At 46.3% G+C, this 27261-nt stretch overlaps 1 protein-coding gene across 4 annotated transcripts in view; it reads left to right on the top strand.

The window, feature by feature from the left end:
- Positions 1–27261, top strand: part of IL16 (interleukin 16) — a 111172-nt gene that overhangs the window by 56398 nt on the left and 27513 nt on the right. For 3 of the 4 annotated variants that reach the window (XM_057720895.1, XM_057720896.1, XM_057720897.1), the window contains 7 exons: positions 4861–4969; positions 10848–10990; positions 12827–12937; positions 16850–16964; positions 22900–22973; positions 23744–23960; positions 26787–26904. In XM_057720895.1, the coding sequence (XP_057576878.1) occupies positions 4861–4969; positions 10848–10990; positions 12827–12937; positions 16850–16964; positions 22900–22973; positions 23744–23960; positions 26787–26904 (887 nt within the window). Of the gene's footprint in view, positions 1–1900; positions 2181–4860; positions 4970–10847; positions 10991–12826; positions 12938–16849; positions 16965–22899; positions 22974–23743; positions 23961–26786; positions 26905–27261 lie in introns of those variants that run through there. The other variant, XM_057720898.1, reaches the window with a different exon arrangement.

Genomic DNA, 27261 nt, shown 5'->3' with positions numbered 1-27261 from the left:
ATGATCCCAGAGTCTGCGTGAGCACTGGATCCTTGTTGATATCCAGGGAATAGAAAGTTCATAGAACTTCTGCATTGCCTCTATTTTTGGAGGTTTTAGGGGCCATATACTTTTGTACATGCATGTCTGATAGAAATTGCTACTTAGATTTCATCTCTTGTTTATGGTAGTACATTTCCAGTCTTCCTTGTAGTAGCTATCCAACGAGCAGATTCATACCACAGCCATGTCAAAGTGAAGCACCTCAAATTTTCACAACTATCCAAGAGCGTGACAGTAGCCTGGTGAGATGCAACTCATTGAAGCCTCCAGCTAGTTCAGAGACTGTCTATATGTCAGAGGCTACGTGTCTCATGTCTGAGACAGCTTTGGCTGGAGGACATGGAGCTGTGAAGGATAAGGACTCATCTGTAAAGCCTAGTGCAGGCTGCATGGCTGGCAAGTGCACAGTGAGATTACTGCTCCTGGTGCCATGGCCAGAAAAGGCTGAGCCACTGAAATGCAGAGAACAGGGGGCCCGAGTGGTTGATCTGGCTGGTTCAGGTTCTTTTGGATAAGGTTTGAAGTCTTTTAAAGTTCCCTCTTCTGAATGTGACATTAACCATTTCCAGGTAATCTGGACAAAAAAAGAAAACAAAAACAAAAACGCCACTTCTGTGATTCTCCTGCCATCAAGCGGCTTTATATGTCAAGCAATTTCTAATCCTGTGTTGAACAGGAAGCTTAGTAAAGAGGATTAAAAGAAAGAAATTTAACAATCAATATACTTTGTCTTAAGTCTTCTAATGTGACATTTGAAATAAATGTAAAATCAATCGCTTGTTTCTAGTCTGAAGTAATACATGCTCATTGTAGAAAATATGAAAAATACAGAAAGTTGTAAAAAAGAAAATAAGTATCTATAATCCCATCATCCAAACACAATCCTGCCAGTTCATGAGAGCAGGACCTTGTCCTTCTTGGGCACTGCCGTATCCTCACCCTTGGAATAGTACCTTGTATGTAGTAAATGCTTAGTAAAATATGGTGAATGAAAGAGTGTTACTATTTTGGTGTATTTATTTACAGTCCTTTTTCTGTGCCTAATTTTTCATGAGTGTAGTCAGACTCTATTCAGATCATAATGTCTTTTTTTTTTTGACTTACGATGATAATACAAATATATCTGTATTCCAAAAGCTCTTTATAAACATTATTTTAAAAGATACTTAGTATTCTTTGTTTTGTGTTTACCTCACCTACTTATTTATACCTCATCTTCATCTTACTAGATGTTTGGAGGGAAATACATTTCGACTGTACTTTTCAAATAAGCCTTCACTTTGAACAAGTAAACATACTGGCTGTTTTATCAGCCTCCTCTGTGTTCAGTGAATCCAAAAGAGCTACTGAAATAACATTTGATTATTTACTTTCACAGTCTCACTAGAGAACATGAAGAGGTGGGAATAATGCCAGAGGGCAGTCTTGATGTCAGAATTAGGACATGACCCCGAGAAACTATTGTAGTAAAGAAATATGAGTTGCCCAAAAAGTTCATTTGGGTTTTTCCATAACATCTTACAGAAAAACCTGAATGAACTTTTGGGCTAACTCAAATATCTTTTGCCTACTATTTCGTATGACATAATTAATTCATACTTCATTAATTCATAATTAAGTCATTTTGCGAAGTCCTGGAAATATAGAGTCTCAAGAATTCAACTGAACTAAATCGCTTTCCACATAAACCTTGTTCTCTCTCCTTTAAAACGTTTCCTGGGCTACCATGGTTAGAGAAGATAATGTTGTTCAGGTTAGGATAGTGCCATCTGCTGGTGAAAAGGAAAATGAATGTCTAGGAAGAAGAGTTCTCTGATTTTGAACATTGATGTGTACAAGAAGTAAAAGAGAACTGATATGTGGTTTCTTGCAGGATCCCTTTGTGTCAGAACTGGATACAGTTTTAAAAAGAAAAAAGACTGTGAGTGGACTTCTGGCTGCAGATGGTTACAGAGTACACTTTATTAACTCCCCACCTCTTAGAAATTTCTATAAAAAAACAAACCAAAAACAAAACAAAAACAAACAAACAAACAAAAACTACCAATAGTGAGAAATGCATGTCAGAACAGGAAGCCATGGAAAGGGACCAACCACATTCTAGAACCCATGAGAACTTTCTGCATGACATCGTGCAGGTGAGATTGGACTGAGGGAAGGGCTCGTTAGCCTGCCGTTGACCGCACAGGAGGGAAAGGTCTGGGGAATGAGTGGGACAGAGGCCAGCAGACCACCCCCCCCCCATCCAAACACCTACCAGCTCACAGTGCCAGGGTCTGGAGGGAGGATGGGTTACTTGGTACATAGTGAGAGGCAGCAGTAGATCCTCCTTCCACTCTGGGAAATGCACCAGGTGCTAGAAGTCAGCAGGCACTTGGTACGTGAACCAGCACTGCCAAGCCTGGCTTTGAACAAGACAGACCTGTCAGAAAAGGGTGGCAGGTACCCCTAGCAAACCTCTGTGCTGGAACACTAAATCTTGGGTAGCATTTGCGCCAACTAGAGTTTCTAGATAGAATAACCAATACCCCCAAATTCTATACTCAGCAAATCATTCAAGTGTGACGACCACAGAAACACATTCTCAGACATGCAAATATTCAGAGAGCTTTCCATCTGCACAGCTTTTCTGGGAACGCACATGCACATACATACACTCTTTCTTTCTCTCCTAAGGATTATGGTCGTGAGGAATAAAACCAGCATAACTCAAGAATTAAGTCAAGATCATTGTGGCTAATAAAGTTGTGCAATAGAAAAACCATATAAAAATAGTTCTAGGAAGAGAAGTAAAATAATTAATACCATTGTCCTCATTATCAGCCTCTAGCCTTCTGTCCCTCTGTCCTCTGTTTCCAAAACACCAGGGTGAGGAGAGGGAGGGGAGTGAAAGTTGTTTCACATTCTTATCTTACCCGAGGAGCGGTTATATGTTTTCTCTCTCATCACTGACCCTGATAGAGAGATGAGTTTGAGTATGTAGTTTAATAATACTGCTGATAAATAACCTAATCCACAAATGGGGGGAAGACCTAAATAGACATTTCTCCAAAGAAGACATACAGATGTCCAACAAACACATGAAAAGATGCTCAACATCACTAATCATCAGAGAAATGCAAGTCAAAGCCACAATGAGGTATCACCTCACACCGGTCAGAATGGCCATCATCACAAAATCTAGAAACAATAAATGTTGGAGAGGGTGTGGAGAAAAGGGAACTCTCCTGCACTGTTGGTGGGAATGTAAGTTGGTACAGCCACTATGGAAAACAGTTTGGAGGTTCCTTAAAAAACTAAAAATAGAACTACTATATGATCCAGTAATCCCATTACTGGACATATACCCAGAGAAAACCATAATCCAGAAAGAAACATGTAACATAATGTTCATTGCAGCACTATTTACAATAGCCAGGACATGGAAGCAACCTAAATGCCCATCAACAGATGAATGGATAAAGAAGATGTGGCATATATATACAATGGAATATTACTCAGCCATAAAAAGGAATGAAATTGAGTTATTTGTAGTGAGGTGGGTGGACCTAGAGACTGTCATACAGAGTGAAGAAAGCCAGAAAGAGAAAAACAAATACTGTATGCTAACTCATATATACGGAATCTAAAAAAATGGTACGGATGAACCCAGTGACAGGGCAAGAATAAGGATGCAGATGCAGAGAATGGACTGGAGGACATGGAGTTGAGGGGGCAAGGGGCAAAGGGGAAGCTGGGACAAAGTGAGAGAGTAGCATAGACATATATATACTACCAACTGTAAAATAGATAGCTAGTGGGAAGTTGCTGTATAACAAAGGGAGATCAACTCGATGATTGGTGATGCCTTAGAGGGCTGGGACGGGGAGGGTTGGGGGGAGTCGTGGGAGGGAGGGAATGTGGAGATATATGTATAAATACAGCTGATTTATTTTGTTGTACCTCATAAGCTTGTACAAGAGAGTAAAGCAATTATATTCCAATAAAGAGCTTAAAAAAAAAGAAAAAATAATACTGCTGATAGACTCAGTAGAATGAGTTTCCAAATTATTAGTATAAAAAAGCAGCAGGGAAAATTGGATCAGTACAGCAAGGTAGAAAAAGAATACCAGAGTGATAACCAGATTTAACTTCAGAATATTGATTTTTCAAGCTCTAAATGAAATCTTCACAGAGAGAAATCAGCAGTGTAAGAAAATTGTAATACACTCAAGAATGTATGGATGGTTCAATACTAAGAAATCTCTTTATATAATATCCATTCAGTGACTGTTTCTAAGTGCCCGTCGTGTACCAGAACAATGGAACTTACTTGGTCTTCTCTAAAACATACCCTCCAGCCTCCCGTTCATGTCACTCTCTGGTTCTTTTCTTTGTAGCACTTATTATTCTCTGTCATTATCTTTCAACCTTTTTTTGCTTGCCTGTTTGCTGTTGATCTTCTGTCACTAAAATGCCTTTTCTCAGTGTCCTTCTCTGTCTTGTTCACAGCTAAATCCCTGATGCCTAACAAGAACCTGACATGTAATAGCTGACATAGTCATTCAACATTTATTGCATTACTTCAACATTTATGCAACATCTGTTCATTCTTTATTATAATTTGCATTCTTTGTAATATGAAGATATATTTTCATATTCTTTATTAAGTGAATTGATATATCTCTGAGTTAATGGATGACAGTAATTCTAAATCCCTGCCCTCATAGAGTCTGTAATTTAGTGGAGGAGGTAGACCATCTGACAAGGTCAGTGTTGAAATCTCAGTTTACCTATTCTAACTAACTTGCTAAATAAAAGATGGAAATTGTTTTGCAGGAAGCTTCTACAACTTCCTCTCGAGAAAAGTCTGGAAAACTGGATGTACAAAGTAGTAACTTCCTGTTCCCCAAAGCCTGTCACCAAAGGACACGCAGCAACTCAACCAGTAAGTGTGTCATTGAACCAACTTCAGGAGCGGGGCTTAGCTGCTGCTGAACATCCGGAATATCAGTGATGTGGGAGACTGGGCAGAGGGTGGGTCTCTGCTCATCCAGCTGGACCACCCCAGGATGGTGGTCTGCTTGCCTCTCTGAGAGCATCCTTCATTGCATGTGCATGTCCTGGCCAGCTAGAGTGCCTCTGCTCTTGCCAATAGAGCCTTCCACGGTTTAGTTGACTCCTCTTTTAGATGGACTTTAAGTGCCAAGTTGGAAAGACCTGACATAGAGGATGAAAGACAAGGGTTTTACTCCTGCTCTGTCATCTGACATGCTCCTTGGTCTTAGGAAGGCCACTTTCTCTCCTAGGGCCTCTGTCATCTCATCCATTGCAGGATGGGAGTTGGGGCTGGAAGATGTCATGATTCTTGGTTGCTGCAAAGAGAACAGCGCTAATGCAAAGTCAGGGAAATGTGAAGAATGCAGAAAAGCACAAAGCAATGAAAACTTTGCCAAATCCTATTTAGAGACAATCTATGTTGAGATTGTCAATTATTTCCCTCCTATGCCTATATATGCCTATAGAACACACACGCGTGCACACACACACACACACACACACACACACACTGCTTTGCCTCATGTCCTTGGGAATTCTTTTGTAAATGCTATTTTTAGCAGTATATAGTGTCTCATGTACATAATGTAGTTAACCCACTCCCTATTATTAGATAGTTAAGTTATTCTCAGCTTTTCGCTAGCACAATCGACATTGCTGAGGTTGTCCATGAAATTTTGTTCGAGTTTATGGTGATTTTCTTAGGGGAAATATACAAGGCAGTAGACTGGTGCGTGGTTAAGAGCTCACATTTGGGAGCTAAGGCACCTTGGATTTAGATCCTGCTTTCAGAAATAATTATCTCTGTGACTCTGAGCAAGTCCCTTAAACTCTCTAATCCTCATGTTATTCTGTTGTAGGACAGACTATAATTAAATTAATCATTTCCTATTTTTGGACTGCTGGTTGCCCTTTTTCATCACTCTTTTTCCATTAGCATAATATCCTAGAAATGGAGTTTCAAAAGGTAAATATACCTTAGATTTTGATCTGTGCATAGCTAATACTCTAATATTGTATACAAATAACCAATTTCTTCAGTCATAGCCCACACTGGATGATAATTTTTAAAATATTTGCCATGCAAGTTTTTCTCTATTTCCCTCTTCCCCTTACCTGTTGTCTGCTCTTTTGGGTGGGGGGGCTTGTTTTGTACCCAGGACCACCTACACAATTTGTGGGGATCAATGTAAAATGAAAATATGGGATCCTCTGTTCAAGTATTGTAAAGAATTTCAAAATGGTGACCGCAGAGCATTAAACCACTGAATACCTTCTGAGTTTGGGGCTCTGTGTGATTTCACAGGTTGCACGCCCGTGAGGCCAGCCCTGCTTGCACCCTGGGGAGCTGACTCTTTCCGATGGCGTCATCCAGGCACCCTGGCCCTCCGGTTTCTAGTTGAGCTCAGTCAATAAGAGGATCATCGGGAGACTGGAGGGTGGAAGAGAGCACCGCTGGGGCGTGTCTCCCCCTGTTCCCTCTGCCTTGGCGGCTCTGGCAATGCCCGGGTCCCAACACTCCCTAGGCTGGTGACGCTGTTCCTTCCCAGTGTCCCTTCAGGTCTGGGATGGCAGCAGCTTCCAGCTCTTGCCAATTCCTAGGTACCTCAATGGGCCTTGTTATTTTCTTAAGCCCCATCTACTCTTTTTTTTTTTTTTAAAGATTTATTTTATTCTTTTTAAATTTTATTTATTTATTTTTGGCTGCATTAGGTCTTTGTTGCTGTGCATGGGCTTTCTCTAGTTGTGGCCATCAGAGGCTACTCTTCATCGCAGTTCACAGGCTTCTCACTGCAGTGGCTTCTCTTGTCGCAGAGCACGGGCTCTAGGCATGAGGGCTTCAGTAGTTGCAGCTCATGGGCTCAGTAGTTGTGGCGCAGGGGCTTAGTTGCTCCTCGGCATGTGGGATCTTCCTGGACCAGGGATCCATCTTGTGTCCCCTGCATTGGCTGGCGGATTCTTAACCACTGCACCACCAGGGAAGTCCCAAGCCCATCTACTCTTTGTAAACGGCCCCTTCACTCACTTTCTCAAAGTCCTAGCTAAATGTGCCTTTTGCTTCTGTCAAACCCTGACTGGTTCACGTGCCTATAAAATCAGTGGAAAGAACACCTCTTTACACAGGTGCAGTCAATATTCCTTCATTTGTTTATTTCCCTTCTTTTTAGTGTCCCTATCTTTCTGTTGGGATGATCATTATTTTATCACTAATTTATAAAAAGTCTCTTGGTTACATTACTATTGGGCTGCCGTATTTTTTGGACATGCTTTCCTCAGTTGGTTATTTTTCTTTTAATTTAATTTTTTTAGCATGAAGATGTTCTCATCTTTAATCAAATCCAGGTTTTTCCTGTCTAATGTTAGAAGTTTCTTCCACATCCAGAAAATTATTAAATACTTGGCTATGTTTTCTTCTAGTATTTTTCTCATGTATACTCATTTAATTATTATACTATGACACCTTTAAGTTGCTTCCAGTTTATCAACATTGACAAAATAATTACAGATACATGCTTATACATGCTTCTTTTATCATATTTGATTACACATTTAGGAGAGAATCATAGAGTTTACATAACATGAAGGTTAGTATAGAACCACATTGATTAAATTATCTCTACATAGTGGTCTTTTTCTAGTTTTTAAATGATTTGCCTTTTTTTTTTTTTCAAACTCACTCTATCTGCAGTTTATTTTTGGTATTTGATATGAATCAAGAATCTAGATAGTTTTCTTCGAAGTGGCTGATTCCAGCCTCACTCATTGCTAGTTCCTACTCATCCTTTTATTTTACTTTTTTTGTTTATTTTGTTTATCTCTTGCAAATCATGTGCACTTCGATCTCGAAAGCAAATCTGGCAATCTTTCTAAAGAGAGAAGCTTAAGCCATTGAGATTAGTATTATAATTAATATTTGCTTTTACTTATATTCTTTTTGTACTTTGTTTTTATGGTCACTTGTCATTTGTTTTCTGCCTCTTGCTCTGTGTGTGTGTGTGTGTGTGTGTGTGTGTGTGTGTGTGTGTGTTTAGTTTTTGCAGTGATTTGGAAGGTTTATTTAATTTTTATCACCATCTCCAGTTGCCTTTAAGTTTAATCAATTAGGTTTAACTAATTAATAATACTTGAGACTATATTTTCCAAATTGTCTCCCTTATGGAAGACGGTGTTATTTATCTCTAGTCCCGTTCCCATTTATTTTTCCATATCATAATTCAATGTAAACTTAAATTAGAAACTCATGTTACTATTATATAATCATCAAAATATATCATTTCCCTGTCAAAAATTATTTTGGCTTTTGCACTGGATTTTTATAACCACATTTTCAGTGAACTCACTCAGGGCTGCATGTTCACCGGTTTCAACTTCCCCCACTCAAAGGTGATAATTCTGATGTATTTCCTTGCTGTTGGAGCACATCCAGTAGTTCTCAGAACGAGTAGGAGAGGGCTCAGACCAGTTAGTGCTTTGGAGAGACTGCTCTGTCCTGACTCTGGGCCTGTGTCCTTGCTGATCGGAGCTCACAGTGAGAGCAAGAACCACAGAAAGCCCAAGGGTTTTTTTTGCTTGTTTTGGGGGTGTCATTTTTTAGCCTAGATCAGTGAGGGCAGAAGCGGAGCGGGCCTGGCCTGTCCTGCTCCCCGCCCCGAGCTTGCCCGTGACTCTAGGTGCTCCTGTCCTGTGGGCCGATCCAAGTTGGCCACGTGTTCGCTTGTCTGTATTCTGTCTGAACCCAAACCATGCACGGCTGCGCTTCTTCAGATGGCAGTCACTGTGCACGGCTGTGGGCAGAGAGAACAGGAGGCTGGGGTCCGTTTCCTCACAATAAAGTAAGGAGCTGAACTCCCTCCAGGGTCCTGAAGGGCTGGACGCATCACCTGGGGAGCCTGGTGAACACACAGACCCCGCCCAGACCCCCTCAGGGCAGATGTGGATTCAGTAAGTCTGGATGGAGCGTCGAAATTTGCCCCACTTACGATACACACCCAACATACACCTGATGCACAAGCAGGTTTAGGACCGTCTGCAGCACCTCCTTCTAGCCCCACTCCAGGATTCTTCATCCCCTCTTTCCAGGGTGTGGTTTTCTGAACCTGCTGGTTTCCTCTGTCTCCTGGCCCCTCTGGGGGCAATTGGTCCCTATGCGTGAGGGAGAACCACCTTGTTGTGTTGGAGGCAGCTGCTGGGAGCAGCTGTCCTGGCAGGGAAGTGTTTCTCCAGCCACTCAGAACACCAATGGACCAAAACATCTTCCTCCCCCAGGCCTCTGTCCCTTTTCTCCTCCTTCCTTAGGGATCTCACATCTCCCATTCTATCCCATTCTCTCAGCCCGCCCTGGGCAGTGGCTTCCTTTCTTCAGCCTATAAACAAGCTTAAGTCTTTCCCATCCTAAGAACGAAAGCAAACCAAAAGCTCTGCTCCTACCTGCCTTCTTCCCTCTGAACCACCACCCATCTCATGTCCTTCTTCTGGGGAATTTCCCACCAAAGCCTTGTCCACTCACTTGAGTGGAGGGACACTAGGAAAACCGCGCCCCTTTCTGGGTGCTTGCTGTCCAGTACCATGGCCACTGTCTGCATCTTGAGCACTTGGAATGTGGCTGCTCCAAATGGAGATGCTCAGAAGTGTAAAAGATGCACCCAATTCAAGGACTAAGTACAAAACTGAAAAAAGGATACAGAATACCTCATTAATAACTGTATGTATTATTTATATGTTGAAATGACAGAGTTTAAGTATATTGGACTAAATAAAATACACTTTGGGGACTTCTCTGGTGGTCCAGTGGTTAAGACTCCACACTTCCACTGCAGGGGGTGTGGGTTGGATCCCTGGCCAGGGAACTGACATCCCATATACTGTGCAGCACGGCAACCTCCCCCCACCAAAAAAAATTATTAATATTAACCTCACGTTTTCTTTTGACTTTTTGTTAATGTGGCTACTAGAACATTTCAAATTACATATGTGACTTGTATTATATTTCAATCAAGAAGCGCTGGTCTAGACAACGAGGGGCCGTAGCAGATAATCTCTGAAGATTTTTCCAGCTGGAAGAGGTAGAGTAGAGTTCCTGGTTGGATGGAAGGAAGTCTGGGGTTCCCTCAAAAGAAAAAGAAGACAATTGCTTTGCATTTTCTAAGATCCCCAAAGAATCAAGAGTTGTCTCTTTGCCTGCCTGTGTTAGGGGTGTGTATGTGCCTGTGTGTGAATGTGTGTGTGTGTGTGTGTGTGTGTGTGTGTGTGAGTGAGAGAGAGAGAGAGAGGGAGAGAGAGAGAGAGAGAGGGAGAGAGAGAGGCAGTCAGGTACTCTTGGGAGGTTGGATGTTGTCATGACAGACCCCCCCAGGCCCCTGCATGGTCTCTCCTCTGGCTCTGCCTGTCTGGGGCATCCTTTGTGCTTTCGTCCTCTCTCTCCTGGGTTGGGAATGAAAACCCCCTGGCAGCAGGGACTGGAGCTGACAGAGCACTGTGGTTTCCTGAGAGCCCAGCGTCCTGCTCCACACGGAGATGCCTTGTCAACTCTCACTGAGGTGAGCTGAGGAGAAATGAAAGTGACAGTCCCAGCTGCACCCCGCGGTGCAGACAGCATGAATGGAGGTAGTGAGAACGCCGCGCACCTCTTCCGTGGCCCCCTCTCCCCACCTTGTACCCAGCACTGGGTGCTATGTGGTTCACGTTCACTCTGGGCCCCTGGCTCTCCCTTGTGCTTTGCTTTCCGACAGCACAAATGATTTCTTCCTTTTTTTCCTCTCCTGGGTTAGGTGTTAATCCCTACGGCACAGGCGAGATTGATTTTCCACTGACCAAGAAATCGGCGGCTTCCACAGACAGGCAGCCGTATTCCCTCTGCAGCAACAGGAAGTCTCTCTCTCAGCAACTGGACTGTCCAGCGGGAAAGGCTATGGTAAGAACGAAGGGAGAGGACCCCGGAGAAGAGGGAGAGAGGGGAGGGGTCTGGGCTTAGCGGCGGCTGAAGAGGACTTCCTAGTGGTGTGGCATCCACAGAATTACAGAGGAAGGGGCTGGCTTCACGGCTGTGGGCACCTCCAGGCAAAGAACCACATTAGGAACGGTCGCCTATGAGTGCCCGCGGGTGCCAGGCACTTGTGACCGCGGCTGCTTCGATGCTATTGGAGCTGACGTACGGAGAACGTTGCACCCGTGCGGACCCTGAACTGGGGCTGTGTGTGGATCCCTGATCTCGTCTGCACAGTGACCCTAGGAGGTGGGCGAGGGAAGTGGGGTTCACGTTGTTAGTAAGTCACACTGGGGGCTTCAGGATTCCAGAACTCGTGCTTTTAGCCCCTGCGATATAGCGACTTGCTTTACACCTATTGCCGCTAATTCCTAAGCTTAAAGAGGAAAGTAACGGTAACCCCATTGTTCAGCGAGGAAGCGGAGGCTTGGCAGGGGGAGTAGCGGTCTGAGTTCATCCATCTCGAAAACCTCAGGGACCAGAACTGGAATCGAGCCCTGGGTGGCTCCTCAGTCTGCGCCCTTCCCACGATAGGGCACCAGGTTGCAGTCTGGGAGCCAAGCAGGTGTGAAGCATGGAGTCCCCTCACCTGTCACCCCAGCCAGCATGTTGTGTCCCTGAGCTCCAGGCAAGGCACGGGGCACCCCCAGCGCCTCCTGCTGCCACCTGTGAGCACACAGCGCCCTCCGTCTGCAGCGCCCTGCCCCGCCCTCCTCTCTAGTCTACAAACCCTACCCTATCCTTCAAAAACCTTCTCAGCACTACTTCCGCCGGAAGTGCTCCTCACACCGCCAAGTATGTGACCCTTACCTATTTCCTGATGTGCATTGTAACGTGTCTGGGCTTCTCTTACAGACTCACCCAATGTGCCTTCTTGGTGCCATCACTTCCGTTAGGGTCTTGTCTCCCCGGTAGGCGCCATAGTCAAGTGATGTTTGATTCTCCCCACACGGTACATGGCGAATGCTAGAAGATTTCATTTCTCTTTTCCCTTCCCTTCCTTGAGCTGTGACGCTTTTCACTCGCCAGTGGGAGCATTGGTGTTCCAGCATTAGAAATAGACAGCTTCCAAAGTGACAGGTGGCTTTACAGATAAAGAACCCGAGGCACAGAGGGGTTAAGTCAGTTCCCCAAGGTCACCAGCTGAGAGTTGGCAGAGCCAGGAGTTGAACCCAGGCAGCAGGGCTCTCAAGTCTGAGACCTAACCATCTTGCTCTGTTGCCCCTCCCCGGAGCACTTCCTGTGTGTCTATTTGGCACACTTTCCTGCTCCTGTGCAAGTGGTTAATCACCTGTCTGCTTCTGCCTGGAATTTATGTTTTGAGTTTTCACATCTTTGGGTTCCTGACGCTTTGCCCATCACCCCATTCCTAGACAAAATGGAGTCTCGGTAAAAGTGGCTTGGATTCTGTTGAGGGCATCCTTGGCCGCTGGCTTCCCAGTCTCTGCTGGGTACTCCAGTTACGGGACTTGTTGTCCTGGGGCTGTGTGGTCTGTGTCGTGACCCGAGACCCACTCCCATGACAAGCCTTAGTAAGCCTCTGGCTGCTGGTCCACAGGGAGATCGGGCTCCTAGGGTCACCAAAACAGGCCCCCTCCACCAGATGTCCGCCCACACCACTCTCTGACCGCTGTGCTGTGGGCCCTCAGGAGAGAGGGGATCGGGGTCCCATCCTTGGCTGGGCCTTCCCGCCTCCCAGCGAGGCGTGTGCTGCTGTCCTGTCCTGTTGACTCATCCTCTCCCCGCCCTGGTCCCTCTTTCCAGGGCCTGTCGAGGCCGACGCGGTCGCTCAGCACGGCTCAGCTGGTGCAGCCCTTGGGGGGCCTCCAGGCGTCCGTCATCTCCAACATCGTGCTGATGAAGGGCCAGGCCAAGGTGAGCAAGGACCGTGGCCAACAGAAGCTACAGGGTCGGCATGGGTCCCGAAGAGCTGCCGTGTCATGGGAAGGGTGGAGAGAGGGGCTGGTGGTTCTGGCTCAGCATATGTGTGTTCGGACGCTCTTGTGCGGCACAGGGAGGGGCCATCAGGCTTGCTCTGCACGGCGCAGGTCACGGGAGGATGCGTGTTCCCCAGCCTGTCCCTGGCATGGTATTTTCCAAAAGTTAGTTTTATCTGATGATTGAATTCAAATTGTCGTCATGGTCAGTTCAGGCTGCTGTAACCAAAATACCATAGACCGGGTGGCTTCCGCAGCAGACATTTATTTCTCATGGTTCTGAGGGCTGGGAGTCCAAGTTGAAGGTGCCGGCAGATGCCACGCATGTTGAGGACTCCTTTGCTGTTTCACAGATGACTCCTCCTCTCTGTGTCCACACATGGTGTAAGGGGCAAGGGAGTTCTCTGGGGCCTCTTTTATAAGGGTGCAAATCCCACTCATGAGGGCTCCACCTTTTTTTTTTGACCAAGGCAGCATTTTTCTTTAGAATAAAAATATTTTGTAAACCAAGCAAGTACGTATATAAACAAATTAGCATTTCTTTTCTTTAAAATTTTTTTAAAATATATTTTGTTTTTCTATTTTTATTTTAATATATTTTTTATTCTTTTGTTTTTGCCTTTATGTTATTTTAATTATTTTTTATTGAAGTATAGTTGATGTATAATAATATATAAGTTTCACCTGTATAACATAGTGATTCACAATTTTGGAAGGTTATATTCCATTTATAGTTATGTTAAAATACTGGCTGTATTCCCTGTGCTGTACAATACATCCTTGTAACTTATTTATTTTACACAAAGTAGTTTGTACCTCTTCATCTCCTACCCCTGCTTTGCCCCTGCCCTCTTCAGGAGGGAGCCATCTTTATGGTCTAGTTACCTCCCGAAGGCCCCCCCATAACGTTTTAATATGGGGGGGTGACACACATTCAGTCCATGTGTCTCCCCCAAATTCAGATATTCAGACTGATTTTTGCCCCACAATTGAGAAATATCGAAAGGGGGGTAGAAAAGCAGGGGTGGTGATGGGACATCCCAAATGCTCCTCGGCATTGCCTCCAGGACATGCCACCCCGTGCGTGGAGTTGACATGCGCACTGAAGGACTTATGAAATCGACAGGGCAGCTGCTGCAAACTTCTCAGGCCAGCCCAGCTAACCAATTTGCTTCAATAATGGAAGGGTAGGTTTCTACCCACCTCATACGATCTTGGTGTGTGGTGTGAGGGGGGGTCTGTTCACTGCTATGGTCCTCCTGGAGGAGGGCCCACATATCCGGAGTCCTCCTCTCCACCCGCATCCCTCTGTCTCCTGGGAGCTCAGCAGAGATGAACGAGGAGACGGAAGTGGGAAGGTTGAGATGATTGTTCCTCTAATCACAAGGGGGTCACTCTCGTCAGTGCCGATTTTCTCCAAGCAGCCCCTCTTTCTGATTCATAAATCACAATGCTTGTCCCCCTTCAAATTTAGGTAGAAGCATTTTTAACATGGTTGACTTTTAGATTGTTTGCAAGGCTCAAAAGGCAGAATGGAAAAGGGCACCAACATTCGTGCAAAGATGATCAACAACGGTGTCAGTTATCTCCGTGTGCATAGATTGTATAGTCAGTGAATAGACTTCATGCGCAGATGTGTCAGTGGGCAGATTGACCTTGCCTTGATGGAGAGCGGTATTGTATTTGGTGTTGGAAGCCTGGAGTCCAGAGCAGGGGCGATGGGTTCAGAAACAAGGCGGGCCTCCCACTGTCCTCCTAATACAATCTGCACACCGAAGACTTGGTTATTGACAGGGTTAAGTGGGAGTGAGGCCAGCATTGAGCTTAGGAGGAGGAGGGGAAGAAGCAGAGCTAGAAGAATCCACCAGAGCTTGAGGTAGAGTCAAAATCAAACCATAACCAGCGACCAAAACCCAGGCATTGCACTAAGGGCTTTGTAAGCATCATTCCTGTAATTCTCGCAAAACCCTGTTATCATCTCCTGCTAATAGATGAGGAGACGAGGATCCGGGACTTACAGGACTTGCCCAAGGGCACTTGGTTAGTGAACAGCTGAACCAAAACAATGACCCAAGACTTTCTGACCCCTGGATCTTGTTCTTAAAACTACACCATCCTGCCTCACCAGGGCGGGTGAAAGTTTGGGTCTAGAGCAATTATTTCAGCCAGGAAGAAGCTGGGAGCCCATACAGGGAGCCCAGAAGCTGCGCTACTTCTCATTTTCCTACTCCTGGATGCTGTTGGTGTCTCCTGTCCTGGAATACCCACCACCTTCACCAGAAACCCACACCAGCGCTTTGTCCACACAGCTTTCCTGGCTGGCCCCTGCTCACCAGGTTCCCTTAGGGTCTTTTTTTTTTTTTTAATTTAAATTAAAAAAAATTTTTTTTTAAATTTATTTTTTGGCTGCATTGGTCTTTGTTGCTGTGCATGGATTTTCTTTAGTTGTGGCAAGTGGGGGCTTCTCTTCATTGTGGTGCATGGGCTTCTCAGTACAGTGGTTTCTCTTGTTGCAGAGCACAGGCCCTAGGCATGTGGGCTTCAGTAGTTGTGGCACACAGACTTGGTTGCTTTGCAGCATGTGGGATCTTCCCAGACCAGCGATCGAACTCACGTCCCCTGTGTTGGCAGGCGGATTCTTAACCACTGCGCCACCAGGGAAGTCCCTCCCTTAGGGTCTTGAAGGTGGCTGCCAGGCCTGCCACCTCTGTCATGCTGGGGTGATGCACACACTCAGCTTCAAGCAGAGCCGAGTATGTGCTCCTGGCCTCGGAGAAATTGCCCAGGAGCAGTGATGCTCTAACCTGGCAGCCATCACTTGGAGGGGTCTTCCCGGTAGCCAAGCTGCTGACCGCTCCCTGGCACGCTTGCAAGCTGGATCCCAAAGACCCGGCCTCCAGCTGGCATTCGTGCTTTCACTCTACAACATATGTTATCGAGCACCTGCCTCCAGAGGCCAGGCACAGAACAACAGATGCATTCACGGCCTCCGGGGAGCTCATAGTCTCCAGAGCAGTTCACTGTGACCCGAGCTCAGCCTTCTTGGGAAGTAGGGAGCTCTCAGTCATCAACCAATAAAGCAGGCTGTGTGTGTACCTCCTTCGCTGCTCTCTGCATCTGCCCAGGCGGTTCTCTGGACTCACTGCAGGTCTGCGGGTGAAGCCGGACCTACCCTCCTTTCTCTTCCTGCTGTCAACCTCACTCTCATCTTTCTCTTGCTTCTCTTGCCTCTGGCCTCCTCTCTGCTGCTGCCTGGCAGCTCCTGACCTCCTGCAGGGGCAGGAGGGATAGTGCAGGATTGGAGTGAATTCCTTGAGAAGGGGAGGGGATGGGATGCAGAACAGAAGAGGGGTGAACAGCTTTTGGTAGGAGAAGGGATGCTTCTTCCATTGTCAGCTGCTACTCTTATGATTATTGTTGTTGGTGTGTTAGCTGTGGTTGCTGGGTGTCTTCTTTAATATTCAGATACAACGCTGTGAGTTTGATGATATCAGCATCATTTTCCAAGGGGGCAAACTGAAGCTCAGAGACAGGAAGTGATCTCCCCAGAATTGCTAGTCAGGGGGGCAGAGCCAGGGCGCTCACGAGTCTCTGTCCAGACTCCCTCGGTGTGGGGAACATCGGACTCATGAGAAAGCTCCAGGCACCACACAGCCCAGCTTGGCCTTGAAGTCACCACTTTTCCCATTCCTCTCTTAGGTCCCGAGACCTCTAAGACCAAGACTTCCAAGACCCGAGACTCTCTTCTCCCTGAGTCCTTTGTTCAGGGCTGGGGCAGGGACTCAGGACATGGCAGTGCAGTGAATGGCACGGAATACTCTGAAATCTGACCTCCTCCTCTTCTTTCCAGGGCCTGGGCTTCAGCATCGTTGGAGGAAAGGACAGCATTTATGGTCCCATTGGAATTTATGTTAAAACTATCTTTGCGGGGGGAGCAGCAGCGGCTGATGGAAGGCTACAAGAAGGTACATTTCTCGGTCTTTACCGGGTGATGTTTGCGGAATCAAAAGCAGAATCACTAGGCTACAGGTTGGAACTCTTGGGAAGGTGAAGTGTGTCTTGAGCCTTCAGAATCCAACTTGCATGGACTCGGGGGGGTGCGGGCAGCGGGGCACCGTGGCCCCAGTGGCTCCATCATGCTTGGCACGTTGGCTGGGTGTGTTTGCACGCTCAGTCTCGGTCCTGGTACTGGCCTGGGGCAGAAGACTGAGGCGTCTGCTCTGCCCTTTCCATGCCTCTTGCTGTCTTTGCCTGTCAAGGCCCCTCCGCATTGCTGGCACCCATCGACAGCCCCTTTCTTTCCTTTCCTCTGCCCTCCCCGACCCACAACCACAGGGAACCAGGCCCAGCGCTTCTGATGAGTTGGATAAATGTTCTCCGTGAGCGTGTTCTGGGCTCTAGGAATACAGAGGATTATCAGACAGGTTCCCCAATTGAGAAGCTCATGGTCTACCCACCTGCCATCCCTACCCTCTGCCCACCCTGCTCCCATCAACGGCCCTCCCTTCAGCCTTTTCATCTCTTCCAGGGAGGGAACCCCCTGGCTGTCCTGGGAGGAAAGGGTCCAGGGTGTTGAGGCTCCGCCTGAGCGCTCCTCCCTGTCCCCTTGTCCTGGGAGGGATTTCTCTCCACCCTCAGTCGCACCCGCAGTCACACGTGCATTATTGTGCAGTAGGTATGGCCCCAGGAGATCTCCAGGTTGTAACTAGGAGGCAAAATTCAGGGGCATGTAGTCAGGGAGCAGAGGGAAGACCCTGTAGGCCTGACACTGGGCTACACGTGGATCTTTAAAGAGAAGTGAGTTCACAACCTTCTTACTCTTCTCTGGCCAGTTTCTGTAAACTCTGCTGCGAGCCTAACCACCTTTACTAACCTAACTCACTTAGGGCAGCGTTGACCAGCTACACCCCGCAGGCCACATCTGGCCCACTGCTTATTTTTATAAGGCTCGCGAACGAAGAGCAGTTTTTCGTGTCTCTTAAAAGGCTGAAAAAAGTCACAAGAAGTTTGGATTCTTTCATGAAAATGAAATTCAAATTCCGGTCTCCATAGGAAAGCTTTACTGGGACACAGCCGTGCTCCTTCATTGACTTCTGGTCTGTGGCTGCGTTTGTGCGGTGTTGAGTAGTTTCAACAGAGAACATGAGGCCCGCGAAGCTTAAGATATTTACTATCTGGCTCTTTATAGAGAAAGTTTGCCAACTTTAACATTATACTGGATTACATGTATGGATTTTATTGTATGGGCAGTGGGGAGCGTTTGAAGCTTTTTCTAATTTGGGAGGGACCAGCTAGGACCAGGGTTTTTAGATGATTCAGGAAGTTGAGTGTAAGATGAAGTGGGCTGGCTAGACATCAGAAGCAGTAAAACCAGTTCAGAGGCTATTATAAGAGCCAGGTTCTAGCTCTTAAGGGTCTGCCCTGAGGCTGTAACCCTGGTAGGAGAAAGATGCTAATGGGGGAAGCAACGGCTTCTGTGGAGGTTGCAAATGAGGTCAGAAGACACATGATGGTGTCTGATCTTAATAAACTAGAGAAAGATGATGAATTACATAGAATAGGACGTGGAGGAAGAGGACCAAAAGAAGGCAAATGAGAATATTTAGATTTGAACTGCAGAGTGGCGTGAGGGCTCCAAGTGACCACTAGGTGGCGCTGTCCAGCAGGCGAATGAAAGTTTGGGTGCCAGCTCAGGAAGGGAGTAAGGGGGGACTGTAAATTTTTAGGGTCATTTGGAAATTAGCTGAAGTTATAGGGTGGATGCAGGAGGCAGGGAAGAGAGGAGAGAGAAGAGGGATGAGGCCGGACTTGAAGGGAGTAGCTAAATCAAGAGGCACGCAGAAGAGTCATTGAGAGAAAGGAAGGAAAGTGGGGTCAGAATCTTGAGCCCGTGCCCCTGTTGGCTTTATTATATTGTTGACTTTAAAAAAATGCACAACGTGAGACTTGCGATTTCAGTTTTATTTGGGGCAAAATGAGGACTGCAGCCCAGGACACAGCGTTTCAGATACCTCTGAGAAACTGCTCCAAAGAGGTGAGGTGGGGAGCCAGGATATATAGGAGTTTTGTAACAAAGGGCAAGGAGTCTGAACATCAAAAGATTATTGATAATTAAAGAAAACCAGACATCTCAAGTTAAGGACTTTAGCACTCGTCTAGGTATGGGAAGATGCAAGGGTCTGGCTCTCTGAAATCATTCCTTTGATTGATATGCATCTCAGCCATCTGGGGCCAGTATCCTGTGTTTTCACATCCTGAGTTTCCTCAGGGGTTGCTGTAGGGAGTGGCTGCAGTCTGATGGCTGCTAGATGGCAGGTATTCTTTTCAGCCCTGAGTTTCCTCACCAGCTCACATTGGAGGGCTGCAATCATTGATGACTGTGACATCCTTTGTTTACTGATATGACAGGAAATATTCCATTTATAAATATCCTATTCCATTTGTAAATATTCCATTTATCAATCTTCTGTACTTTTCTGTGTTTGAATACAAGATGGAGGAGGAATTGAAGTGGCCAGAAGAGAAAAGCCTGCCCAACCCACGCTTCATTCTTTCTCTTTCTGGGTGTTTGTCTTGCTTAGTTAGTAGCAATCATAAGAAGTTGGTGAAAAATACACTCAGCTAGTCTGGAGTCCTTGAGTCTAGCCTCAAATTATTAACCAAATTGCCTTTTGAAACTTGTTTCAAAAATGAAGTTTTAGAATACGCCCTAGAATTCACGGGGGATAAATCAGTTGCAACAAAAGTTTGGTGTCCAGATCAAGGCTAAGAATGTTTTATTTGTATTCCTTTTGCAAAAAAAAAAAATAATTGTGTTAGGTTTATAGGGCAAAACTGGGGCTAATCACCTTCCACCAGGTATGGCCAAATAAGCATGAGGACTCTCTGGAGGGCCCAGAGTTGCACTACGTGGCCCCCTTGGGATGGACCTTCTCATCATTTAAAGACAAGTTCAGCCTCTTGTGTAATGAAGAATGGATGTTTCTGAAGTGTGTTCTTTGTAGATTCTTCCTTCAGCACGTACTTAGTTATATTTTGACTATTTTTTAACTTGTCAGTTTTCACGCCTCAGCTTGGAGTCTTTTAAGGACAAGGATGGAGCCTTTCATTCTTCTCCTCTAGTTTTAGCAACGTAGCAGATTAAGCTGATTCGAATATGCTTCCCACCCCTTTATTGTCATAGACGGTTGGCTAAAATAGCACATCCAAACTCTAAAGAAAGAAATGAAAATACCCAGCTTCTAAGAAACAAAGAAACCACTTTCAATATACGTGTGGCATTCCCAGAAGTTGATGATGTGATAGCACAGGGAGCTGCTTTTGGGGCTTACAGCCCAGGGGCTGGGATGCGATGTCCATGCAGAGGCAGGCCTTGGGCCCCAGGAACCTCTGAGAACCTGTAGAAAGCCTTCATACTAAAGAGCTGCCCTCATGAAAGGCCAGCAAGCCCAGGGAAGCAAGGAGGAAACATAACTTTGTCCTTGGCTCTTGGGTGGGGAAACTTCTCCCTCAAGAAAATGAAGAGCCAAGCATGTGTGCAGCCTCAGGCATCAGCCTTTGCAGCTCAGCACTCCCACGCCGAGGAGCTAACGTTACAACTTGTCCTGAACCAGTCCTGAGACCCCTGGGTGCCTGTTGGAAATAAAGGGAAAAAAATAAAAGTAGTAACTTGAAGGGTATGGGAATTCCACAGGAAAACAAGCTTCCATTAAAAATGAGTTGAAAATAAAGATTACAATTGTTCAGTCATAAAAAAAAGAATGAAATCCTGCCATTTGGGACGACATGGATGGACCTTGAAAGCATTATGCTGAGTGAAATGAGTCAGACAGAGAAAGACAGATACTGCATGATCTCACTTATATATGGAATCTAAAAACAAAAAACAAAAACCCTAAACTCATGGATACAGACAACAGGTTGCTGGAGGTGGGAAACAAGGATGGACAAATTGGGTGGAGGTGGTCAAAAGGAATAAACTTCCAGTTACACCATAAATAGATCATGGGGACCCTAGTTAATAATACTGTATTGTATGTTTGAAAATTGCTAAAAGAGTAGAACTTTTAAAAAATTTTATTGAAGTATAGTTGATTTACAATGTTGTGTTAATTTCTGCTGTACAGCTAAGTGACTCAGTTATACATGTGTATATTCTTTTTCATATTCTTTTCCATTCTGGTTTATCACAGGATATTGAATATAGTTCCCTGTGCTACACAGTAGGACCTTGTTGTTTATTCATCCTACATATACTAGTTTGCATCTGCTAATCCCAAGCTCCCAATCTTTCTCTCCCACCACCCCCTAACCCCCCCAGCTCACGGCTTTGGCAACCACAAGTCTGTTAAGAGAGTAGATCTTAAAAGTTCTCATCACAAAGAAAAAAACACTTGTAACTAGGTGTGGTGACTAATATTATAACTAAACTTATTGTGGTGATCATTTCTCAATATATAAGGTCTTTAAAAGATAAAAGAAGGAATCAAGAAAGGACAGAACACAATGAAAAATTGTATGGATATGAAAATATAACTTTTAGAAATTAAAAAAGCAAAGTCATTGAAATAAAAATAAAAAACCTCGGTGGATGGGTTAAAGAACAAATAAATGCAGGTGTAAGGAGAATTTGTGATCTGAAAGTTATCCAGTAGGTCACACAGAGCAATAGAGGAGAAAAAGATGGAGACTAGGTTGAGAAGGTCCAAAATAATCTAATGGGAATTCTAGAACAAAGAACAGAGTAAAAGAGGGGGAGCAATTGCTGGTGAGATCATGGTTAAGAATTTTCCAGAATTATCTTAAGGCCTGGAACTTCAGTAGAAGGAAGCACTCTGATACATCCTAGTGAAACTTTAGACTATCAAAGACAAAGAAAAAATATATTTAAAACAACCAGAGAAAAAAGATGGGTTCTCTACAATAAGGCCATAATGAAGCGACAGCAGATTCATCCAACAGCACTCGGGCCAGAAATCCATGTAAAAAATCATGTTTGCATCTGAATTTCCCAGCATAGTGTTGAACACAGAGACAGCGCTCTTTGTGTATTGAGTAGATTGAACGAATGGGAGAAAATGGTTTTCTATCACCAAAAAATGGATCTCTGTATACAGAAAAAATTATTCTCTTAGGCATTTAGTGTTGTGGAGATAGGACTTGGAGGAAAAAGATCTGAGTCCTAACTCTTTTTCCCATATGAACTTCGGACTTCTCAGAGCTCACGTCCCTCTTCTGCAAAATGGGACCTACGCTGCATTCTGGAAACATCACATCCAACTCACATGTACTGAACGCTGTGGAGGCCTCACCCAGAACTGGCCCTGGGGATAAAACAGCATCTGATGTAACAAAGCCCCATCCCCAGGGAGAGACGCTCACAGATCATCGATGACCACTGGGGTGACAAGGGCTGTGAGGGTGGTAGGTTCTGGATGCCACGAGAGTACGAAGTCAGCAGAGACCGAGAGATGAAGAAGCAGTGGGTAAAGTAGGTAGGAGACATGCATTTTAGTTAAGAAGATGGCACAGAAACAAGCATGGAAGTGCACAGACCACTGTGGGAAAGGCAGGTGTGTGGCATCAGAAAATGGTCCAGGGGCCGGGAGGCAGGAGGGAAAGATGTGAAGCCCAGAGGTGGGCAGGGAGCCCATCAGGCCAGGCCTTGTGTGCCTGGCTAAGGATGCTGGATCTCATCCTGGAAGGTAAGAGGTGCCAGAAAAGGCCCAGCACTGCTGCCTTGCCTGCCTCCTGGAGGGAGAGAGCCCTGAATGAGAAAATGTTCTTTGTGGTGCTTTGTGCATTGCACGCAAAGCCGGACAGGGGTCGGGGCACTAGAGGGATAACGCCCCCTGATTGGGCAAAACTATTCTCAGCTATGATGTCTTCCTCTCCCAACAGGTGATGAAATTCTGGAACTCAATGGGGAATCGATGGCTGGACTCACACATCAGGATGCTTTGCAGAAGTTCAAGGTGACCATTTGTTATCAATATATGACCAAACTCTGGGGCCTTCAGGCAAAGGAAACACGCTCCCAGCATCACCCTTCTTCTTTCAAACCTACAAATTCCAAATGTGGGCTCCTTTACATGGGGTGCCCCACGTACGCTGATCTTGGCACAGTGTTCAAAAAAGACCTTACTCAGAAAATAACAGTATAATTGGAACTACGTTGTCAGAGCTGTGTCAACTATTTGAGGTTTATAGAACTATCTTAAAACATTCTGGGATGTTCCTGGCGGTCCAGTAGTTAAAACTTCACCTGCCAGTGCCGGGGGTGTGGGTTCGATCCCTGGTCGGGGAGCTAGGATCCCACATGCCTGGTGGCCAAAAACCCAAAACATAAAACAGAAGCAATATTGTAACAAATTCAATAAAGACTTTAAAAATGGTCCGCATCAAAAAAATATTAAAAAAAAAAACGTTCTGTGTATCTGTGTTACAATCTGTTTTAAGTTTTGAAGACAGTCACTAAAAGATATTTTTTGAGTCTCCATCTAGTTAGCTCAAGACTCTTCCTTTTTGGCATATATCTGTATATATTTTGTGTATAAGATGTCATAGCCATGTCTAGACATACAAATATATGTCATGTATGTGTGTATGTAATTTCTGTATCTCACACACACACACACAGATGCATTCCCTTGAGAAGTATTCTACTGCTGTTGTTCACAAAGGCCCGTGTTCTCCTTGCCCCAAGCTGCTGCTGGAAGCCCTGGCCCTCTCTCTTTCCTTTCAGCAAGCCAAAAAGGGGCTCCTCACCCTCACGGTGAGAACCCGCCTGACGGCCCCCCACTCCCTGAGCAGCCACCTGTCCCCCCCGCTGTGCCGCTCCCTGAGCTCCAGCACCTGCATCACCAAAGACTGCAGCTCCTTGGTCCTGGAAAGCCCCGAAGCGCCCTGCAGCAGCCCCAAGCCCAACTACAGGATCCTGGTGGAGGTGTCCCTGAAGAAAGGTAGGCTCGCCTCCTGGGGGGCCCCGCGATCCTCCTCCGGCCGCCCTCTGCCTGAGCCTCTCCACACGGAGCCGTCCCCCAGACTTTCTTCAGGTGGAATCAGGCCAGGCTGTTGTCCTTTAACAGATTTTACGGCTGTTGTTTGGCCCCACGTTCTGGGGCTCTGTTTGTTAGCAGAAGTCCGGACACACCATCCAGATTCAGTCAACATGTTCTGGTGCAGTGGATAAAATAAAACAAAAGGAAGCAAACACAAATCACACACACACAAACGCGCACTAGACCAGGAGCTGTAGCTCTACAGCTGATTTGTTAAGAGACCTTGGGTGGGTCACTCACCCTCTCTGAGACTCTTTTTTTCTTACTTGGGGCAGAAAATTGAGATCCTCTCAAACTCAGACATTTGGGGATGGACATCCAGTCCCTTTGCCACCTGACCCGAGTGGATGCTACCTGCAGGGGCGCAGCAGGCCCTCTCTGCCAGAGTACTGCTAGGCTGAGACCTGGAGGATGAAGAGGGGGTGACTGGCACAGGGCTGGGCTCCCACAGAGGGACCAGCACAGATTCTAGGGACAAAGGGAAGGCCAGTGTGTCTGCAGCAAGGTGGGCAGGGTGCAAAGTGGTGTTGGAGCACTTGGCAGAGACAGAGAGACAGACCCTGCGGGACTTTGCTGTTAGAGTCTCTTCTACTTGCTATTGGGAATACTTGAGGGATTTCTAAGCACAGCAGTGACATCATCAACTTATGCTTTAAAACACATCTCCTAGGTTTCTCTGTAGAGGATGGCCTGCCACGTGACAGAAATGGAGGCTTGGGAACGAGTTGCAGCCATTAGATCAGAAGGGATGGAGAAAGGGAGGTGGAGAGGGGTGGGCGGGCTTGAGATCTGTTGTAGAAGAGGAGTGAAGAGTGTAGACTGCAGGCAGCCTGAGGACTCAGACATCCCCAAGGCTCCAAGCCTGGCATGAGTACTGGGCACAGGCCAGCAGCTGTGTCCAGGGCTCCCGGCGTGAGGCCACTGAGCAGGCGTGGGACGGGACGTGGGGGAGACATGGCTCTCTTCTCTCCTAGTTGGGCTCTGTGGTCCCCTGGGCAGAGCCCTGGCCTTGGGGTGGTGTTTCCTCTGATCACTGGCATCAGAAACACCATAGGCAGGGTTTTGTTTGATTGCTGTGTGTATCTAACACAGCTTCTTAGTCTCTACTGCCAGAGATTTTGCTTCCACAGTATTAGAGGAGAGGCCCAGGGATCTACAACTTACATAAGTACCCCAGGTGATTCTGATGCCCACGAAGCGCAAGAAGTCTCACTCTGATCAGGAAACCTGAGCTCTGCAACGCGCTCTGACTTTTGCTTGTGGGCCATATCACACCCCAAAGTCTTCATCCATCAAACAGTATTGCTAACAGTTGCCCAGGGCAACCCTCATGGGACTGTTGGGAGGCCCAGCATCAGAGGTGAAAATACTCATGAACGTGCTTCGGAAATCACAAGTTCCAGAAGCAAACCATAAGAAGGTCTTTCTCCTACTCCCTGGCCACACGATCTGGTCCTTCTTGCCAGCTGCTCCTCTTTCTCTGGCCCTTTTGATGCTGGCCAGCCCCAGGCCCTCCGCTCCCACACACTCTGGGGGACCCATCCAACCCCACGGCCTTAACACCACCTCCACGCTGATACTTTCAAACTTCAAACTTCCACCCTGCCTTCTCTGCTGGGTTCCAGATTCATCTACCCAACTATCTACTCCCCATGACCACTTGGCTGCTTCACAGGCATCTCAAGAGTGACTGGGGCAGAACAGCACACCTGGTCGCCATCCTCATGGTTCTGGTCCTCTGGTCCTCGATAGGCGTTCTGTTCTGGTAAACCACATCCTCCTCCTCAGTTACTCAAGCTGAAAAGTCGCAGAGTTCTTCAAGTTAAAAGAAATCTCTACACATTATCTTCATTTTAAATTATGAAATCCCCATATTGAATTCATCAGCAAGTCTGTCTTCACGGTACATCCTGTGTATATCCGTCTCTCTCCAATTTCACTAGCGGTAAAGTCCAAGACACCACTGCTGGCTCAAGTGTGGTGCCTTGAGCCTCTTAATTGCTCTCCTTGTTCCCGTTCTTGGCCCTTCATAGCTCTTTCTTTTCCCAGAAGCCAGTCATATTTGAGAAAATAGAAATTAGATCATATCACTTCCTGTTCAGAACTCTCCTATGGCATCCTTTCTTTCACTGACACATCCTTGTTGACAAGGACCGGTTTAAGCTGACCCTTGCCTCCCTCTCGTGAATCATCTCACACCACTCTCCCTGTGATGGGCTATGTTCCAGCCACACTGGCCTCCTTTTTGGTCCTGCAACATGGTGTGCTGCTTCTCACCTTGAGCCTTTGCTTTAGCTCTTTCCGCTTCTGGGAACGATCTGCCCCCATCACCACACCCCTCGTCCCTTCTTGTCATTCACATTTTAGCCTAAGTGTTGCCCCCTCTGAGCCCTAAAGTGGTCATGCTTTTGTGTTCTAGTGCATTCCCTATTAATTCTCTGCATAATATTTATCGCTCCCTGACATCTCCCTCCCTCCCTCCCTTCCTTCCTTCCTTCCGTCTCTTTTCCTGCTTGACCTCGGCATCCTCATCTGCCTTGGTCACTAGTTGCTGACCCTAGAGCAGTGCCTACACAGCGATGCTCTGTAAACATTGGTGGAATGAATGTATCAATAAATAGGAGACACCAACTAACCCAGGACAGGTTTGGGCACCTAACAGACTAGTGCACCCCTGGGAAAACTCAGTCACAAGTCCCCCCACCCCCATGCCGTTCTCCCTTCCAGAGGCTGGCGTTGGGCTGGGAATCGGCCTGTGCAGCGTCCCCTATTTCCAGTGCATCTCGGGCATTTTCGTTCACACGCTCTCTCCGGGATCCGTGGCACATCTGGACGGAAGACTCCGGTATGTCCTGGTTTCTGTTTTTGAAAAACCCCTGGTTTACAGCAGAGGGAAGGAATTCCTTTGCGCGTCAGAAGACCGATTGGGAGACAAGATACCTAGAATGATCCAGGGGTACCTCTGAGCCTCATTCCTCAAAGTGTGGTCCCTGGACCAGCAGCGTTGAAATCACGTGGGAGTTCCTTAGAAATGCAGAATCCCAGGGCCCTCACCGACCCGCTGAATCAGAAACTGCATTTTAACTAGATCCCCGGGAATTTATATGCCCGTTGCAGTGTAAGAGGCGTTGTCTCAGAGGATATCAGTCCAAAACAGAAAACATGACGTATACACACTTTAATTCAGATGTAACTAACATTG

The sequence above is a fragment of the Hippopotamus amphibius genome, chromosome 2 (assembly GCF_030028045.1).
Source record: "Hippopotamus amphibius kiboko isolate mHipAmp2 chromosome 2, mHipAmp2.hap2, whole genome shotgun sequence".
Classification (NCBI taxonomy): domain Eukaryota; kingdom Metazoa; phylum Chordata; class Mammalia; order Artiodactyla; family Hippopotamidae; genus Hippopotamus; species Hippopotamus amphibius.
This window is presented reverse-complemented; position numbering and strand designations above follow the sequence as displayed.